Source organism: Capricornis sumatraensis, chromosome 2, assembly GCF_032405125.1.
Source record: "Capricornis sumatraensis isolate serow.1 chromosome 2, serow.2, whole genome shotgun sequence".
Lineage (NCBI taxonomy): Eukaryota > Metazoa > Chordata > Mammalia > Artiodactyla > Bovidae > Capricornis > Capricornis sumatraensis.
The window spans coordinates 212,906,542-212,927,288 of record NC_091070.1 but is presented as its reverse complement, the minus strand read 5'-3'; the positions used below and the strand labels follow the sequence as shown (position 1 = coordinate 212,927,288).

The 20,747-nt window shown below is 47.9% G+C and overlaps 1 protein-coding gene across 2 annotated transcripts in view; it reads right to left on the bottom strand.

Moving 5' to 3' along the window:
- CSMD2 (CUB and Sushi multiple domains 2) overlaps positions 1-20,747 on the bottom strand; it is a 678,038-nt gene that overhangs the window by 8,303 nt on the left and 648,988 nt on the right. For both annotated transcript variants that reach the window (XM_068966215.1, XM_068966217.1), the window contains 10 exons: positions 20,223-20,396; positions 14,760-14,942; positions 10,919-11,095; positions 9,359-9,538; positions 8,813-8,986; positions 5,802-5,975; positions 5,409-5,482; positions 2,199-2,310; positions 1,461-1,640; positions 495-557 (listed from right to left, as the gene is read on the bottom strand). In XM_068966215.1, the coding sequence (XP_068822316.1) occupies positions 495-557; positions 1,461-1,640; positions 2,199-2,310; positions 5,409-5,482; positions 5,802-5,975; positions 8,813-8,986; positions 9,359-9,538; positions 10,919-11,095; positions 14,760-14,942; positions 20,223-20,396 (1,491 nt within the window). The remainder of the gene's footprint in view (positions 1-494; positions 558-1,460; positions 1,641-2,198; positions 2,311-5,408; positions 5,483-5,801; positions 5,976-8,812; positions 8,987-9,358; positions 9,539-10,918; positions 11,096-14,759; positions 14,943-20,222; positions 20,397-20,747) is intronic.

The following is a 20,747-nucleotide window of genomic DNA, read 5'->3' as shown; positions in this document are numbered from 1 at the left end:
ACACACACACTAATATGGTAAATAAAAGAAAATGGTTCAAAAAAGGATATGATAAGTCTAGAATAATTTTGCATGAGGCCCCACCTGTAGTTCTGAGCCTGTTCTGGACATCACACTTGGAAAGACACAATACCTGTCTTAAAAACATAAAACCCTTTCCAGCAAGCTCCCTCAGCAGGACCTGTGTCTGTATGGCCACACACTGCCTGGACCTGTGCCAGGAGGGGTTGGGGCAGTCTGTGGCTCCAGAGCTTGAAGCTCTGGACATGTTTCTAGAAGGCTTTGGTCTTTCTTCTGGATGCGTTTTCTGTTTCCCGCAAGCTTACTTCCTCCTGAGGTCCGCCTGGGGTTGGGAGGTAGATGGGGAACTCTGTTGGGCTCTGTAGACTGCTTCCATGCCTTTCCACTGAGTACTCAGAAACTCATGTGCATGTTCCTGGGTAACTAGATGAAGGAAGCTACACCAGTTTCTTGAGCCAAAGCTCTAGACATACCAGAAGCTTGGGTGAGTGGAGGCTCCCGGGCAGTGTTGATGGGTCTCCCACTGGGCCGGACCTCTGCTGGGGAAAGAGAAGGGAAGGAGACAGGTTCAGCCTCTAGTCTCTGCTCTATTAGAAAAAATAAAGGCCACCTCACCGATATTAGGTCAATGGGGTCTTTGAAATCTTGGACTTATCCTCTCAGACCAGGTGGTGGACTACTTTGATGATGCTAGGGACCCCTCTCAGAATGATACAAAGAGTTAGGGATTTCCCTGGTAGTCCATTGGTAAGAGTCCATGCTTCCAATGTAGGAGGCCTGGGTTTGATCCCTGGTCGGGGAACGAGATTCCACATGAATGAAGAACAGGAGGAGGGAGGTCTGGGACTTCTTGGTGACCTTGAGGGATAGGTGAGTGGGTGCTGTTTAATCAAGGTTATGATATGCATATATGCATAATGCATTATTCCAGTTTAGTGGAACACAGAGTTTTTCTCTGTCTGATTAAGTATAACCCTTAAGTAAGTAAGTAAGTGTTAGTTGTCCAGTTGTGCCCGACTCTTTGCAACCGCATGGACTGCGGCCCATCAGGCTCTTCTATCCATGAGATTTTCCAGGCAAGGATACTGGAGTGGGTTGCCATTTCCTTCTCCAGGGGATCTTCCAGACCCAGGGATCGAACCCAGATCTCCTGCACTGCTGGCAGATTTGTTACCGACTGAGCTACAAGGGAAGCTATACCTAACACCTGGGGGGAGTGTTCAAGCTCAGGTAGAAAGATAAAACTTGGGATGGCTTCACTATGAGCTCTTTAGATTGCTCTGGTTTCATCTCCTAGACTCAACACCTCAGAAAATCAGAAGCAGATTTTCCAGCCTCTGGAAATAACACTTCTTTCTTTTCTTTGGCCCTCTCACTCAAGCTCAGCTGTCCCCTTTGGCCTCCCACCCTGGAGAGGTTCACCGAGGGGGCACACGCACCCAGGCAGATGGGTGGTTTGCCTGTCCAGCTGCCATCTGCTTTGCAGGTTCGGTGCTCGGAGCCGCCCTTGAGGGAGAAGCCTTCCTGGCAGGAATAGATGAGCGTATAGCCCATGGAGGGCAGGTCCAGCGCCCCAACGTTGGCATGGCTTGGTGTCTCTGGCTGCTTGCAGTGGTGGGCTGGATGAGAGGGAAGACACTGCTGGGTAGGGGGAGATTGGGGTCTCCAGGAGGCCTCTCCCCTGTGCCCCTGTTTCTCAATGGAACAGCCCCACCCTTTCCCTTATGGCCCCTTTCATGGCCAGCATCCCCGCCCATACCCCACCCCAGGCCTGATGTCTATGCAAGTGGTCAAGACGGAGGTCACGTGGATAATGACTAAGTGGACCCGGAGGGAACCCAGGCACTTTTCCTGAGGGAGAGGGAGTAATTACAGTCAAAAGCCTGAAATTTTCCATCCTGAGGGTGGGCCTTGTCACTGTTGGTTTCTGCAGCCATGGGAAAGTTCTTTCTTTTTCTTTGCTAAGGCATAGGAATTGCCTTTGAATACCAGAAAGGCTTTTGTGCAGAAATATCTTCTGGGGGTGGGTGCCCCAAGGGGTAAGGACTACAAAGAGATCACTACAGTCCCAAGAAGAAGTTGTGAGCTCCCTGTCACTCAGAGCATTCAAGCACATCCTGCAGGCCCAGGTCGGGGCGGTTATGAGCTGCTGAGAGGAGTTATCTGGGAGCACTCACGGACACAGTCGGGTGGCGTTCCGCTCCAGGTCAGGTTGGGGAGACACGTCCTGGAGGTGGAGCCCTGGAGCAGGTAACCTTTCTGACAACGGAAGAGCACGGTGCTTCCAACCTGTGGCCGGGATGGAGGTTCCCAGGATCACCTTCCATCCAGTGATGCTTCACACCCATCCCTCGACTGCTTACTTCCCCACCACCCTACTGCTACCCACCCTTCTGCTTCTCTGCCTGGTTACATCTTACTTATCCCTTGAGGCAGCTTACATTATGCCTCTTCCTCAAGGCTTCCCCCAACTCCCTGGGCCAGGTCAACGCTCTTGCGGGATGTAACTCAGTCCGGTACAATGGACCGAGTACCTGACTCAGAATCAGAAGACCCTGGCTGTGAGCTCTGCCATCCACTGGCTGCACGAAACTCTCTACATTTCAGCCCCTCTGGTGCAGACTTGGGATGAACGGCTCCGCCACAACTACAGTGGAATGTTGTGACGCACAAACGTGGGGGTGGGTTTGGAAGCGTTTTCTAACATGTGAAGAACTGTGGGAAGTAGAATATTACTGTGCATGTCTCTTCCCTCCATGAACGTATAAATTCTTTTCAGGACATGTCCCCTGTGGAATCTAGAGCTGTGCTTTATAACTATCTCGTGAGCAGAATTGCCACCCTCCCTGTCATCTCTCCCCCTGCTCCACCCTCACCCTCCACTAGCCCCTCACTGTCTGACTTGATATTCCCTGCAACCACCAGCTCCATCTCTCCATTTCCAATCCACGGGGCAGAACGCTGCCAGCTCAGCTTCCTAAAGTGCATCTCAGATCACACTGCTTTCCAGCTCAAGACCCTCACATGTCTCTATGACGCCTGGGAGCAAATCAAACTCAAGGTGAAACTTAACTTCCATGGCCTGTCTCCATGCCCACTTTTGTATTTGCTTTTGTATTTCATCACTTTATTCAACAAATGGCACCTCTCTACACCCAGCTGGGCAAATAAAAACCCTCAGGTCATTGTTGCTTCCTCCCTTTCCTTCGACCCCTCCATCCAATCCATCACTAAGTCTTCTTGGCTCTACCTCCTGATCCCTTTGAATCTCCACCTGATCCCTTTGAATCTCCACCTGATCCCTTTGAATCTCTCTAGGTCCACTATGTCCACTCTGCGTCCACTGTTGCTGCCCCCACTCAGCTCAGTCCCACTCTCATCGTTCTCTCGAGATGCTGAAGTACTGTCCTTTCTAAGTTCTTCCATTCCTAACCCCTAATACCTCAGGGTCCTGAATGATAGTTCAAATGATGGGTCACATTAAGTCCCTTTTAAATGGTTTCCCATGACATGGAGAATAAAATCCAAAATGCTTATCATGGTCTCAAGGCCTGACCTGACCCAGTTCACGCCCCTCTCTTTTTAAAATTTATTAGGTGATATTTGGTGTGTAAGAGGAATATATGGCAAATATATAGACCTGAATCATCACAATAAAATGGACACTTTAAGTGGAGCCTGGTACTCAACTTATGGGCTGGAACAGCATCAGTAAGGTTGTAACTATCTAGGTGTTCCTTCTCTGTCGTGTTGCTCGGCTCCCTCAGTGATAACCAGTCTCTTCAATTTTGTGTTTTTCATTTCCTTGCATCGTTAGAGAGTAATTCTGTCACATACGTGCGTGCGTGCATGCTAAGTCTCTTCAGTCGTGTCCAACACTTTGCGACCCCATGGACCGCAGCCCACCAGGCTCCTCTCTTCATGGGATTCTCCCGGCAAGAAGACTGAAGTGGGTTGCCATGTCTTCCTCCAGGGGATCTTTCCAACCCAGGGATCGAACCCGTGTCTCTTGCCTCTCCTGCATTGGCAGGTGGGTTCTTTACCACTAGCGCCATATGGGAAGCCCACTATCACACACGTGAACATATATGTCTAAAGAGAGTAAGTTTTTCTTGGTTTCAATATTCCTTGAAATAGTATCCTTTGACATTCAGCACTGTTTCTGAGATTCATCTGTGTTGTGTGATATGGTTCCTTCCTTCTCACTGCTGAGGGATGAACCACGCTGTGGCCACGCCATGGTTTTCCTCATTTCCTGGTAACATGTATGAGAGTGTCTCCGGGGTTGGTTCCTATGACTGGGGCCTCTGGGTCACAGGATGTGTGAATATTTAACTTCACAGGGCAGTGCCAAGTGAAGTGAAGGAGGTTTTCAAACCCAGGCTAGCACTTGGGCTTCACATCCTTCTCCTCTCTTGTTATCCTCTGGACCTGCTGGCGGGCCTGCTTTCTAGTCCCGCAACCTGCCCTGGCTGCCGACTCTGCCAGGTATGCCCGCCCTTCTCACCAAGGGCACCACAGTCCAAGCTCAGGAAACCTCTCCCCTCACTATACTTCCTAAAACAGCACCCCCACTTCCCCGCCACACCCCTGTGTACTGAGCCGCGTGCAGTGCTTGCTGGTTGCAGAAATGATCTTGCTTATTTATCATCACCAGCCCTTAGAGGCACTTGGCTTGTTTTGTTCTCACTGTATTCCTAGTGCCTAGAATAGTTTACAGCAGTAAATATTTGTCAAACGTGGTCTTTGTGAATAAATGTCATTGCTTGGCTAGATCCTGACCTGCCATTTCCGGCGTGGTCCCTGATATTCCCCTGGGCACATCGGGGGCTCCGGTTCATTGTCCTGCCTTGAACATACTCCTTCCTTTCCTGCTTCCTTCTGCTCAGAAGGGCCCATCCAGGTCCAAATCATTTCCTTTTGAAGCTCCCTCTGAGATGTGTCCCTGGAGCCTGTATCTGGCTGGGATGGGCCAGCCTCCCGTGTGGCACCTGCTTGCTCTGACCACCGGGTGTGGGCCCATAGGGTATGGCTTCCCTGGGGACAGGAGGTCTACCTGTCTCACTCATTTCTGTATTCCTGTAAACGCCCTGTCCCCATCACACGGGGCTACTGAGCAGTGTCTATGGAGCTACACGTGAATCCTGCTCTTCCACACCAGCTTCTCTGATTGGTGGAAACACCTGCCCATTTCTGCAGGTGGGCGGGGGGGGGGAGAGGGGCTGCCATGCTGCATGGCTTAAAGAGACAGGCTGCTTCTCTCTTCAGGTTCCCATGTCTCATCCACCCCCAGTGCTGTCCTGAGGAAGGCCCCTGGGTCCTCTGAGACTGACAGTGACCGGAAGGGACAGGAGGCACAGAGACCTGAGATTGGTGGACCTCGTTACCTGGTAGCCTTGGGAGCTGTTCTGTATCCCGAACTGCGGCATGCCGGGGTCCACACATGTGGTCAGTGTGGGGTCTGGATTGCAAAAACAAAGAAACAGACCACGGTCACAGAAACTTTGGTGGTCCCTGCACACCCTGAGAAGCAGGCATGAGAAAGGGGATGGAGGCATGTCCCGATGGCCTGGCCTTTTGGACTCTCCCCTCGAGTCACCCCCTAGCTGGCTATGATTCCCGGCAGCATATGAACCCTGGCTACTTCACATCTTGTTTTAAGGAGCTCAGAGGAGCACTTGCTCCGTTTTGCAGATGAGACAGGGAAGAAAATTCGTCATCTTGGGCCCTAAAGAAGGATGTCCACCAGCAGGGACACCCTGCTCCCGGTCACCTCTCACCTATGCAGCTGGGCTGAGTACCACTCCATGTCCCATCTGACTGGCAGAACCTCCGTGGAGAGCCCACCAGCACCAGAGGGGGCTGGCAGGAGAAGGAGACAGACGACCTGTAGGAGAATCCTCGGTCCTCTCTCCTGCCTCGGGCTGGGACGCCAGGATCTCCGCAGAACACAGCTGGGGAGAAGAGGGAGAGAGGCAGGTCCAAGTCGCTGTCTAGAGCTCAGTCTGCTCGCCCCCTTCACCGCCACCCAGCCACTGGTCTTGGCACTGCTCTCCTCCTGGCTCCCCTGGAACTCTGGCTGTGGAGAAGCCCTGCGTCAGCGCTGCACCTGCCTCAGTGCCGCTCTGTGGCTTCCTCTCCTCTCCAGATTCAAATGCTTCTTAGTCATCATATCCACCTAAAGGAGTAACTTTACAGGAAGTTCAGACCATCGAGTGAAAATAAACTCACCCGACTACCCACAGGTTTTGCATTTTTGTGCTCCTTCCCTTCTAGCGTTTGTCCAGCTGTGTGGAAACACGTGTGTGCCTGCAAACCCGTGTCCAGGTGCTGTTGACTTTGCTTTGTTCTCTTGCTATTCTGTCAACATGTCCCGTGTTTATGTCATTATGATCGCTTACCGGCTACACAAATCTGCAGTGAGATGCTGTACAAAATGATTACAGCTGATCACAACCCTCTTCTTAGGCATTTTCTATTATTATAAAGTTTCATGTGGCTTTTGTTTAACTTGTATTATTTCCTTAGGAGAATTCTCGAGGAGTGAACTTATTATCTTTAAAGGTTTGAGTGTGTTTGCAGCTTTTGACCTGTATCGCCGAATGTCCTTCCAAAGACTGTGCACTTACCCTACAAAAAGCAGGGTCTAAGAGTGTCCATTTCATTTGGACCAGCAGAGAGGATCTTAAAAAACTGACTACGGAAGTCAGAGTTCCCTAAGACATCACTTCAAGCCTGAGGAACATTCTTTGTGCTATGCTTGTGAGTGTGTATGTATGTGTGTGTGTGTTCGTGTGTGTGTGTACACAGAGTTAAGAGGTTGGGAATCAGATGCAAAAATCAAATGGAAGCCTGGTCCTGGAATCTGGAGAGCCTGGATGGACCAATCAGAAGTCCATGAAAGGCTGAGCTGATCAAAAGTCCCCACATTCAGGAAGCAGCAACTCTTGGATGACAAAGAAAGGGCAGCCCAGCTCTGCTAAGAAGCAACGTGATGCCAATTAAAATCTTGCTGCTGCTGCTAAGTCGCTTCAGTTGTGTCCAACTCTGTGCGATCCCATACATGGCAGCCCACCAGGCTCCCCCGTCCCTGGGATTCTCCAGGCAAGAATTCTGGAGTGGGTTGCCATTTCCTTCTCCAATGCATGGAAGTGAAAAGTAAAAGTGAAGTCGCTCAGTCGTGTCCGACACTTAGTGACCCCATGGACTGCAGCCTACCAGGCTCCTCCATCCATGGGATTTTCCAGGCAAGAGTACTGGAGTGGGGTGCCATTGCCTTCTCCGAATTAAAATCTTAGATATCTTAAAATCTTAGACATCTTTTAAAACTTCTCAGGTTGGTAAATAATATCGGCCAAATAATATTGGCCAAATCAATTGTTTATGAGGGTGTGAGTCAAGAAATATTCTCATCAACTGCAGGTGGGAGTGTAAATAGGAATACTTTTTCTAGAAGACACTTTGGCAGCATGTATCAAGAAGAATAGTGTGCTACATGGCCCAGCATCCTCACTCCCAGGACTTTACCACAAGGGTAAAGAAATGCTCCTTTTGAAGCTGTTTATTGCAGAACTGTTTGTAACATGGTTAAACCGGAGAGATCCAAATTTATCACTGGTAGGTGAAGATTAAAATGGCGTGGCATCTATAATAGAGGAATTTTTTAAAACCATTAAAAAGGATGATGTATAGATTAGTACATATTGACAGAGCAACGAGCTGACGGCCTGTCAATGAACACAAGTTGTGAACAGCATGATTCAATACCATTTATAGAAAATTGAGTATATACTGCTATACATGCAAAAATGCTTAGTGATTGTGTGGAAGTGTAATGACAAGCCTAACTAGTTATCTTTGGGAAGTGAGGGTTCAGATGATTATTTCATTCTTCTTTGTATTTTCAGATATAGGACATTTTTAGAAATGATAACCATGATTCATTGTTTAAAAGCAATTCAGCTATTTCCCAAGAAAATGCAAGGTGTCCAGACTGAACCCGGAGACTTGCCATCCTCCTCATGTTTCCTGGAAGGGATGTCAAGGCCTAAAGGCTTAACCAGAAAACTCATGCTGCCTGTCCTGGGTCAACTTTTACTGGCCTTCATCTCTGCTGAAATTTCCCAAATTGAAGTGAAGTTTCAGAGGCCCCCAAACAGTGTCGTGAGTTATGTCGACAGTTTTCTGCAGCATTAGATAAATGCCAAGCAGAAAGGAAAAATAGGTCCTACCATTTGTCCAAAGCATGGGCACGGAGAAAACCTTCCAGAGCCCGATTATGGGGTAAGACATGAATAAGTGACCTGGAATCTCCTTCTCTGGGGGATGTGGTAAGAAATGAGCCCTGGAAAGGACTTGGGGCTCTTCAAGACATAATCAGGGCAGGTAGATAAGAAACGATCCTCGCGCTGGAAAATCACAAGTGTCCCAGGGCAGGGTCTCATCCTTAAAGTCAGGCACGTCTCTAGCACTGCCCCACCTGCCCACCTCTGACTCCATCTTTGGGTTCTATCCCATCCAGTTAACAGCTTTTTCAGTTAGGAAGCATCTCCTGTATCTGGTTTAATTTCCCTCCACTGTGATGCCACCCAGTGACCGGAGCCAGGGCTCAATGAAGATACTCTCACATTCTTCCTTTAAGATCCCTTCCTTTCTTAATAGTGCTCTTTGACAAAGCTCCCTGATTTGGAGAGGGGAGCCTCATTCTAGGCCTTCCAGCAGCAGAGTTCTGAGCGGGGAAGGAGAGGAGCAAGCAAATGGGTGCCCTGGAGGCCCCCTGTGAGCGACTTACGGAAACACTGAGGCAGCTCTCCAGTCCAGGACCCGTTCCCCTGGCAGGTGAGCACCGCGGGCAGGGAGAGCTGGTACCCCTCCAAGCAGGCGTACGTCACGCTTGAGCCCCACATGAAGTCGGATCCCACCACTTTCCCGTTGGGGATGAGCTGAGGCGGCTTGCACATGATAGCTGGGGGAGACCAAGGTAGGTGGAGTGCTGGGGCTGCCCTGGGGAACCAGGGCTGCCGTCGGCACTGAGGCAACTGGCCTTCCAGGAGCCCGGGCTAAGTGAGAGCAATCAGGAGCCACCCCTCTTCCCTTGGGAGCTCGGTCTCGTTGCACCTTCCAACCACGCGCTCTTCCCTGCACCACCCTGTCCTCCAGGTTCAAGGCCCAGGACCTTCCCACTGCCTCCCTGCAGATGTTCAGGGACCACTCCCACCTCGCACACCCCCAGATAAGACGTTAGGGCTCTGCTTCATCACCCCCTCCCTTCCAGGTGTTCAAAGCTTTTGTACCTGCTCCAGCCCTGCGTCCACACATCTGTAGCCCCCAGACACACCTTTGCAGACCGGCTTGGTGCCGTTCCACGTCCGGTCCTTGGTGCAGCTCAGCACGGACACCCTGTGCGACTCCATCATGTAGCCAGGGACGCACTGGTAGGTGACAGTTCTGTTGTACCTGAAGTCGCTGCCCAGCCGGAGGCCGTTGGCTGGAACCCCAGGGTCGCCGCAGTTTATGACTAGGACGTGGAGACAGAGCCTCGTTCACTCCCAGCACAGACTCCTCCCTCCTTAGCATCCCAACACCATCCCGATCACTCCCCACATGTTTGGGAAGGAAAACTGTCAGAGAAGGGATGTCGCGTCTCCTCCCAGGTTCCCAGCTGGGGTGCCGTTCATTCTAACTCCTCGCAGCCAAGTCTCCCTGAAAAGGCTGTCCTACACCCCCGTCCTTGCGGCACCATCCTTACACACCCCAGCAACTTGGGCTGGGAAACCCATCGTGTTCATGTAAAGCCCACTCCTCTAAGAGGAAGTATTCAGAGGGCTCCCTGCATAAATGAGGCTGGGGACCAGAGGGAGGGACGTTTCCAGGTTGAAGAGCCTAAGATGTGTTGATGGACCACATGATGGACCTAAAATGTGTCGATAAGACAGTTTGTCTGCTGGGAAGGGCATCTTACTGACTGCTCTTCTGCCCAGGAGGCCTCCGTGGGCCCGGTGGACTAGGAGCAGGGCCTTGTGACTGACACAGTGGTCATTTCTGTGTTACGGTATCAAGTGAGGGTGGGGATTGGTGAGCTCTGACCTCGGAACAACAGTGAAGCTGACAGGGGATTTCAGATGGAGCCTGGAAGCGCAGCTAGGACTCTGAAAGGGAGAATGTTGTATAAGATTCCCTTTTATAATCACTTCCTTCCATCTGGGCCCCACAGCGATTTGCTTTTCAAGGAAAAGGGTCTGGAGTTGCTCTTAGGAGAAGCAAGAAAGAGGAGCCAGGCGGGGGCGGGAATGGACTGAAGGGAGAAATGGAGCTAACAAAGATGACAGATGGCAGCAGCTTTAAGGTAGAAAGAGAATCAGGCTCAGCACTGGGGGTTTGCCCTGAAAGAGTAAAAGAAAGCCCAGGAACTGGCCAGAGCCTGGAGAACGGCAATGACATATTCTGAAGCTCTCTTGAGCCTCACTTGTCTCCTATGGGAAAGCAGAGCTAACAGCGGCTCAGCTGGTAAAGAATCCGCTTGCAACTCAGGAGACCTGGGTTCGATTCCTGGGTTGGGAAGATCCCCTGGAGAAACGAAAGGCTACTCACTCCAGTATGCTGGCCTGGAGAATCCCATGGACTGTGTAGTCCGTGGGGGCACAAAGAGTCAAGACACGACGGAGTGAGTTTCACTTTCCTAGTTTCACAGGGGATTTCGGTGAGCATCAAAAGATCCGAAAAAAAGCACTTTGCTCAGGGGCAGTCCCACAGAACGTGCTCAGTAAATGGAGGCGATCTGTATGATCCTCATTCCAGGTCACGTCCCTTAGCGCCAGCCAGTCTTCCCAGTCTCTGGCAGACGGCCCTCTCCTCTGGCGTGGAGCAGCCCCACTGCCATGCACCCAGAGGCTCTCACCTGTGCACTCCGGATCACTGCCCGTCCAGGTGCCATTGACTGAGCAGTGCCGGCTAAGTAGGCCTGTGGCGTAGTAGCCTTCCCGACACTCATAGACGATGGAGCTGGAGAAAACCAGGCCGTCACTGAACAGGACTCGGGCATTGCTTGGAGTCCCAGGATTCCCGCAAGAGATCACTAGGAAGCCGAAAGAACACATTACTCATCAGAACAACGGCAGGCATCCCCTGGGGTTAGGCTAAGTCCTGCCCAGAGCGGAGGCCACAGGTTACATCAGAAGCCTGTGGATTGAAAGCATCCCTCTTGGGATGCTCCCATGTCTGATCATCTCACCCTCAGAAGGGGAGGAGAGACTTGGAGGGATTTTTAAAGATTTCTGAAAATTAAAGACCATATCTGTTTTGTTATCACACCTAAAATTTTAAACGATTCCTTCATATCACCAAATAGCCAAGCAGTGCTTAGGCTTCCTCAAGACTCTGTCTGTATCTCTTTTTTTTAATAGTTGATTTGTTTGAATCATAAAGGTCCACATATGACATTTGATTGGCATGTCTCTAAGACTCTCTGAATCCAGAAGTTACTGGATTACCCTCTCCTATAATTTATCTGTCACAGAAATCAGGGCATTTAACTGGTAGAACTTCACACTTTGTGGATTTTACTAACTTGGTGAACGAGGCATTGTTCAATATGCTCCTCTGTCATTACCGCAGTCAAGTTCTACTTCTTAACAAAGGTACTTCGCAAGTGGTTTTGTGTTTTTATCGCATCACATTAGAGGCACAGAATGTCTGGCTGCCTCCTTGTTAATGATGTTGAGGCTGCTCAGTGGGTCACGTCTGCCTGCCTCATCTGGCATTATTAAGCTCCTATTAGTTGCCATTTAATGGTTTCAGTAGAAAGTAAACATTGTTGACCAGATTCATTAGGGGATAGAAATGGTATCATTTTAATTCTACAATTCTTTTTAAATTAAAAAATTTTAAATTATTTGTTTAACTTTTTATTTTATATTGGAGTATAGTTGATTATCAATGTTGTGATAGTTTCAGGTGTAATTCAGTTATTTATACACATGTATCTATTCTTTTTCAAGTTTTTTCCCACTTAGGTTGCCATATAATATTGAGCAGAGTTTCCTATGCTAGACAGTAGATCCCTGTTGATCAATTCCACAATTCTTTCTGCTTTAGCTCAGGTTCTTTAGTAAAGAACTTGCCCATCATCAAATATTTGCTTACCCTGAAACACAGTTCACACAGGAAGGTTGGACTAATGCTTGATTTTAAAAAAATAAATCATATATGAGAATAATTAGTTGGTTCCCTAGCAAGCTCCAAAGGACAATCATTTGAATTCACAGATTTAAGTTTCTTTGTTATGTTGCCTTCTGTTGTCACTTTTATTTTTGTTGACATTCAAATTATTCCATCTCTGACGAATGGAAACCCTTTCAAGTTGGCTCCTGAGTTCCTCTGACATGACCCAGTTGTGTTTGGTAGATTCCTTGCTGGAGTGACAAGAGTTTCCATGTTAATTTTGTGTGTTTCCTGCCCCAGTCCTGGAATCAGTCATTTCCCTAAAGAGCTCGGTTCCTTTTAATGGACAATGGATTTAAAACCTACAGTCTGGGCATTAAGGGTACTCACTGCTATGGAGCTGGTCATTGATTCTAGACTTTTAGATTGGGAAAATAACTTTTCAGATTGAAAATACATTATGAGTTTATACTGATATCACAAAGCCAAGTTTAGAATTAAGAGTTTTTCCTTAACTTTTTCATCTTTTATATGATACCTCTTTTATTTTAAAATCTTGATTCTTAATGACAATAATGCTTTATCCACATAGAGTAGGGTATTATACATGTAACAGTTTCAGAATTATCACTCCAATTTGATTACCAGCAATATGATTGCTAAAACCATACAGTTTTAGAACCAGTTTAAGATTTCATTGCAGTTGTTTGTCCTTAGGATATATATACCATATTCAAATTTCATTTTTTCAAGTCAACTGAAATAATTCTCTGGGTTATTAAATCACCAGCTTGACACATAGTTAAGTTCATTTGTTTCCATTTTGATTTTTGATAGAGATTACTTGTTTCTAATTTTTCACTTAATTTTATTTTGTAAGTATGTATGACATTTACATGGTCCCATAGTCCCAAAATGATAAGAATCATTTTGCAGAGCAGATAAGCCCTAGTACCCATTGACTCAACAAGTATTGTGCTGCGTAGGTACTGGAAATGCAGTGATGACCGAGCTATGACCCCTGCCTTTGAGGAGCCCAGTCTATCTTAAGAACCTACCTATAAACAGATGAATTAAAATATGATGTGGCAAGTGCTACACTTCAAGGGAAAAAAGCACTAAGAAGGGAGTGGCTTACTGGGGCTGGAGATAAGAATTTGAGTAGAACCTTGAAAGGTAACTGGGAGCTTGTCAAGGGACGTCACTAAGAGTTGTATACATGTTACATACACACACAACCTTATTCAACAAATACTTGCTTCCAGGTTGAAACTCTTAGCCACCTACTTTCTGTTCCCTGAACCCTCCTGACATGGTGACTGATTCCATCCTGGGGTCTGGGCAGCAAGAAAGGGAACCTGGTCACAGCGGATATGTGAGAATATAGTAAATTCTTTCCTTGCCAATACACTCATTACCACAAGCTTACTCTGCCTCTTACTATGCCTACAAAATCCTATAAAAACTAACTTTGCACCCCCAGAAAGGCAGGACTTTGGGGAGACAAGTGGGAGAGGGCACTGACCCCATCTGTGTCATTTCCTGGGCAGGTGTCCCCGAACATGGCCCAGAGCATCTCCCCTTGCTCTCCAGGACCATGCTGCAATCTCAAGTCCGTGCAGCCCATTCCCTAACCACTGCCGTGTATTTCTTTAGCTCACTCCCTCTGGAATTTGTTTCCTGGTGATTGGGACCTATAATCCAATGATCTTGTCACCTTTTCATAGCCTCTTACTCCACTGATGATCCTATTCCCTCCATCCCCAGACTAGAGGCTAACATCCATCACAAATCACTGCTTTGTATATACCCTCCTCTCCCTTGCCACTTTCTTTATGCCTTAGTCACCTATGCTTAGTTACTAGTTACCTAGTAAAACCCTAACTACACATAATGCTTCACCTACCCTGTGTCCAAAACTGTATAGCAAAATGTGCTTGAACAAAAACCCAGACTAATGCTGACTGTCACTTTAAGTTAATGGCTCTTACCTTAATGAGCCCTTGGTGCTGCCGCCTGGTAATTATATATTTCCCTGTTTCTCTATTCCATTCCCACTTCTCCCTAGCTAGATGATGACTGTATATTGTGTCTTTCCTCTTCTCCTACAGAGGCCATCCCAGGAACCATCATTAAGGGCTTATATTACTTTTAAAGTGTTTTGTAAAATTGGATTTTGTATATTTTTTGGCACTTTGGATGTTTGTTTAATCTTAAATTGTAAGCTCCAGAGGGGAAAGTGTGTCTGGCTTGGCCACCACTGTGTCTCTAGCATATACTATATCATTTGGCACATGGTTGTTGAATGAAGCTATATGGAAACAAGTGAGCAAATCTGCAAAACTTAATTTATCCTGGTATCTTCCCTTCTGAGGTTAGGGTGGGGATTATGTTTGCCTTTGGATTACTAATGAGATGAACATGAACTCTCTGTTGATGTCCACTCATCACCTGGCCAAGGGTTTAAATGGGGCCTTTGATTTTATCTGTGCGGGTGAGGGCAGGCGCTAGGGAGCAGGAAAACAGGGGAAGACCCTGGGGCGGGCAAAGGGGAGAAGCAGAATGGTCACATACATTACCTCCACACTCAGGCTGCACGCCGCTCCACGAGCCGTTGGGTTGACAAGTTCGTTCTGATGATCCCCGGAGCACGTGGCCAGCTTCACAGCTGAAACGCATTAGGCTGCCCGGGGCAAAGCTGTCCCCCAGACGGATGCCATGGGCTGGGATGCCAGGGTCACCACAGACTCCTATGCTGGTTCCTATGGACCAGAACCAAAAAACCCCATCGTTTTTAGCAGAGAAGGAAAGAGAGTGGCAGAGTGGGAGAAAGACGTTGGAGCTCTGTTATGGGGAAGCAGGGGGCCCTAAGAAAGAGGGCAGTGAGACCGTGTGTGTGCCTGAGTCACCTGAACAGGCTCCTGTCTGAGTACTCAGTGGCCAAATGACACATAGATCTGAGGTTACGCGTGAGGCCCTGGGGCCCGAACCACAAGGGAGGAAAGAAGGCAGACGGAAGCCTTTGTGCAAGAGGTCCTTTGTGCAACAGGTCCTGCCTCCATTCTGATGCCAGTGTGGTCCAAGCTGACCTTCTCCCTTTCACCTCTTCTCCACCATCTGCTGAGCTGGTACCCTCTCCATTCCCTGTTCCACTGTCTTAGCTCAGATGCTCAACATCTCTTGCCTGAACTTAACTACAAGAGCCTTGTAACGAATATTCCCTTCTCTTAATCTCTCCCTCTAATCTATCCTCACTTTCTCTTTAAATCTTAACAATGAACAACCACAACTATTTGATTTTTGTTCTCTCCTGCTGAAACACCTCCTCTGGCTTCCCACTGCTGAAAGAATAAAGTTCAAACTTCTAGCAGAGTTGTTGCTCAATAGTCAAGCTTGAATTTTGATCCTGGGCCTTTACCTGAGGCTTTCTTATTCACAGATTATGCAATACAGGTAAGCTCTGGATTAAATATTTTTGATCTCTCATTTCATTCTTTCTTTGCCCTCTGACTCCTGCCACATTTCTGCATTTACCTGATTTGTGATCTTGTACAAACCCACCCAAGAGAGTTTTAAGGACCCAAGAGGTGAAGGAAGGTAAAGAACAGGAGATAAAGCTATCTACTATCTGTGGGGGCCAGCTCATCTCAGGATGCAGAAATTCACGGGAGACACCGCTAGAGCAGACTTGGTCATGGTGAGCTTGAGGAAGGAGAAAGAAAATTGAGGGCTAAATGGTAACTGCATGAGAAGATAGTTTCCAAGTGATGTGGAATGTATCTCCTCATGAATCCACGTATGTAGGCATCAGTAGAAACATCTATCTCAATAACCACATTTTGGGGCTTCCCTGGTGGCTCAGTGGTAAAGAATCTGCTTGTCAATGCAGGAGACGTGGGTTCAACTTCTGGGTCAGGAAGATCTCCTAGAGAAAAGAATGACAACCCATTCCAGTACTCTTGCCTGGGAAATCCGGAGGAGCCTGGCGGGTTACAGTCCACAGGGCTGCAATGAGTCAGACATGACTTAGTGGCTAAAGAACGACCGCAGAGACGCATTTGGTTAGTCGGTATAAATAAGCGCTTAAGCCATGCACCTCGTCATCTACTGCTGCTGTATCTGCCTCTCAGCTTTGGGATTATTTCCTCTCCTAGTCTAGTTTCAGAATATAAGAATACTGTATAACCCCATGTTCCCCATTCTACTGCCTACCAAGGAAGGGGGATTCACTCAGCCTTTCAAAAATATGAGAAAAGAGAGCCCCTCATATTTGGCCAGGTTTCCTTATCTTTTGACATTTTCCAGATGTAGTTCACACAACAGGCAGTACCGGGTCCTCTTGAAGGCAGTCCTGACGGTGAATTGCTCTGATTCCCCCACTGGCTAGCTGGCCTCAGCTGGAGGCAGCACTATTGTACAACAGGCCCAAGGGTGGATTCTCTGGTCCTGGGCATTATCTGACAGAACAGCCTCCACTGAAGTGTTCAGCCTCTGTTTCAACAATATAAGGAAGTCTGGCATAGAATACTGCACTATGGGGGCAGGTGGCAACTACTGACTCTTTACTGAAGAGGTATGCCAGCAAGATGATGACGCTGAAGAGATGGGCAGTTAACTTCCCTCAGTGTGTCTCAGGTGCCAGAAATCTCGGCAAGTCCTCGATGGTCCAGAGACTTACGACTTCTGCTTTGCATCATCCGGGTACACTGACTGAACTGAATGAGGCTCGAAAATTTGACCTTGGAACTCCTGAATTTGTGTGTGTGTGCATGTTTAGGACTGACAGGAGATGCTGCTGCAAAAGATATCTGAAAGTTTCAGGAGTGGAAGAACTGCAGTCTGCTCACTAGGGCACACCTAGAGTTACTTCCTCTTCACCTATTCTTGTCATCTCTCACTTTCTTATCTAAGGTATTTAAGATTCATTCATTCCTCAGCCACAGTATTTATGGAATAACTTCTAATCTTGTCCTCAGAAGTCTCCAGGAAAGGTCTGCCTGTGATTCTGGTCTCCTAAGTCTGTCATCCTTGAGGAAGACATGGGAAAATGGAGACTGCAAACTGTTCTTCAGAATGTTTAGGATCAGAGATCAAACAGCTTCATGAAACACATTCCTCAATGAGTGGGGTTCGCGTTTTCTGAAGGTTCCTTTCTTGCTTCTTACTTTTTCATGTTCCCAAGTGTCAGCCTGTTTCCAGTTTCCCCTTGACCTGTGATGTGGCCGAGGAAAAGTCTCTTCTTCCAAATGCAGGATGAAGACTTAGGAAGTCAAAGAATGATGAAATCTGACAAGGCTTTTCAGAGGTTTTAAAGCTCAGTGATGTAGCTTTGACAAGAATTATTTTTATATTTCTATAAGGTCATTTCCCAGCCTTTGCAAACATAACTTCAGAGAAGGATAATTACAAATTAGGAGAAAGGACTTTGGATTCTGGGCTTTGGGTCAGGAGACTTAACTGTGGTTAGTTACATATGCTAGTAAGTAGGAGATGCTGAAGGCTTTCTGGTTTCTTCTTCCCCTACCTCGTACTTCATTTTCCCATGGAGAACAAAGATCCCTAAATAGATAATATAGACCCTAAGAACACCATTAGCTTTGTGTCCTGTAAAAGTGTCTAGAGGGAGGAGCTTTATGTAAAACACCAAAGAGACGGGGGCAAATGCATGTTTGGATGGTATCTGGATGCAAAATGCATGCCTTTCCTTTTTGGAGCATTTCTTCCTCCTGGAATTTGCTCTGTGGATAACTCAGGAGGCCTCAATATACATGATCCTCGACTTTCCATGCCAGCCTCCCAAGACACTTCCAACAGAGGTCCAAACACACAGAAGTTTGGGGTCTGGCTAACTGGCTAAGGGAGTCCCAGTGGCTCATACACAGTCTTGTCAGTTCATGAACTGGGCAATTAATGAGATTAATAAGGGTGAGAGGCCAAAGTCTTGGGTTGTAACAGAGTGATGTGTCTGGGATTGTCCTGGGCAGCCCACAATCCTTTGAAACAAATTCTCAGTGCTTCAGGAATTTCTCTTTTTTTAGGAGACCTAACTAATATCTGGTGGGTATTCTGGTACCATCACTTCATGGCAAATAGCTGGAGAAACAATGGAAACAGTGACAGACTTTCTTTCTTGGGATCCAAAATCACTGCCGATGGTGACTGCAGCTATGAAACTAAAAGATGCTTGCTCCTTGGAAGAAAAGCATATTAAAAAGTAGAGACATTATTTTGCCAACAAAGGTCCATATAGTCAAAACCATGGTTTTTCCAGTAGTCATGTATGGATGTGAGAGTTGGACCATAAAGAAGGCCGAAAGCAGAAGAATTGCTGCTTTTGAACTGTGGTGCTGGAGAAGACTCTTGAGAGCCCCTTGGACTGCAAGGAGATCAAACCAGTCAACCCTAAAGGAAATCAACCCTGAATATTCATTGGAAGGACTGATGCTGAAGCTTTAATTCTTTGGCCACCTGATGTGAAGAGCTGACTCATTAGAAAAGACCCCGATGCTGGGAAAGATTGAGGGCAAGAGGAAAAGGGAATGACAGAGGACGAGATGGTTGGATGGTCAATGGACATGAGTTTGAGCAAGCTCTGGGAGATGGTGAAGGACAGGGAAGCCTGGCGTGCTGCAGTCCATGGGGTCACAAAGAGTCGGACACTACTGAGCGACTGAACAACAACAACATGCTGGCAGTTCCCTCAATTTTGGAAGACAGGCTCATCTGGGAATCTCAAACTGCAGGAGCAGATGCATGTCTTATGGGTGAGGTCCCGCTTCAAGGAGAAGCCTTCTATATTAGAAGGAGGTCACCAGTCAACCCTGAAATTCACTGGAAGCTCTGATGCTGAAGCTGAAGCTCCTATACTTTGGCCACCTAATGCAAAGAGCTGACTCATTGGAAAAGACTCTGATGCTGGGAAAGATTGAGGGCAGGAGGAGAACGGGGTGACAGAGGATGAGATGGTTGGATGGCATCACTGACTCAATGGACATGAGTTTAAGCAAATTCCAGGAGATAGTGAAGGACAGGGAAGCCTGGCATGCTGCAGTCCATTGTGTCATAAACAATCGGACATGACTTAGTGACTGAACAACAGGATCCTTATGTCTCGAGGGCATCTGTGATGGGAAGGGGTAGGGGTTAATTTCAGTGCCAAAGTGGGCTTCTTGAGAAGTGTCAAGCCACATGAACGGTTGCCCTCTTCGGGTGACATCCTATGTGGGATCCCTTCTTGAGGCCAGGCAAGCTCACCCCAAAGAAGAGAAAGCTGTGGGGTGCTAACTGTTTTGCCTTGGTGGCTTCTGTCATTAGTAGGACAATTCAATTTCAAATATTTTTGTTCTTTTATGACATTACAGGGGAGTATCTGGAAATATGGACTTGGGAGCTCTGTCAGTTCCCTACATTTGCTGTGCTGATTACCTCTCTCCATATTCCCATAGAAATTAACAAGGAAATAAATTCATTCACAGGAAAAGTCTGGGGACTGGTGTGTTAAAGCTGAAGAGGAGAACTGTATTCACTGGGCCAGGAAGGATACAGGACAGACAGAAGAAGTGATGATACAGAAAGGGAAGCAGGCTGGGGTCCAGGAGTCCCACACAGGGAAGGAGAGAGCACCGGAGTGGGTTTGGATCTGAGCCAACAGCAGGAAGGCTTGGACTGTTCCTGCGACCTCATGGTAATAAGTGTCTGGAGAGGATTCTGGCCATAGGTGACCTCAGAAACCATATCTTCATTGGTTCTGCAATCTCTTGGCTGTCTCAGCTTGGCCAGAGTCTAAGGGCATGAAGCTGAGCTTGGACCATCAAGGGATGAAGTCCCGTTGGGACCTCTGAGAGCCATGCTCTCTGACTGGGAGGGATGGGTTCAGTTCATTTCAATTCATTTCAGTTCAGCCGGGCTCTCTGCCTGGGAGGGATGGGATGAAGGTCCAAAAGCTCTGCTTCCCACCCCTCCGTTTTACTCCCACCTCGGAGCTGCCCCCTCCCACCAGCCAAGTGTTCCATTGAAACCCCTCCCCCACACCAGCCCCTTACCTGAGCAGTGCGGGAGGGAGCCAGTCCAGTGTCCGTCCAGCCCACACATGCGGGTGGCGTTTCCCACCAGGGTCCGCTTGCCGGTGCAGCTGTAACGCACGACTGCCCCCACTGTATAGCTGTCCCCGGACATCTGGGAATGGGGCGGGGAGCCCGGATGGCCACAGGACACCACTGTGGGGAAGAGCAGACATCTCAGCAACTCTGCACCGGGATGGATCATCCTCACAGGACACATGCTAGGCTTTTCAAGACGACAGGAAGAAGCTGGGGTGTCTACCGAAGCAAACCTCCTGCTGGTTCACCCACACGGTATCAGCAAACACTGACTTCCCACCTCACTGACCAGTTTTCCATATCTGTGAACTGAAGAGCAACGTCTGTTGTTTTAACAGTGGAGTGAGATAATGGGAACGAAACCACTCAGCACATGGTAGGGATGCAATAATGCCCATTTCTTCTCTTTCTTGCCTCTTGTGCATACTAAGATGTCTCTGGCAGAAAGGTGGGATCTACAGTATACAT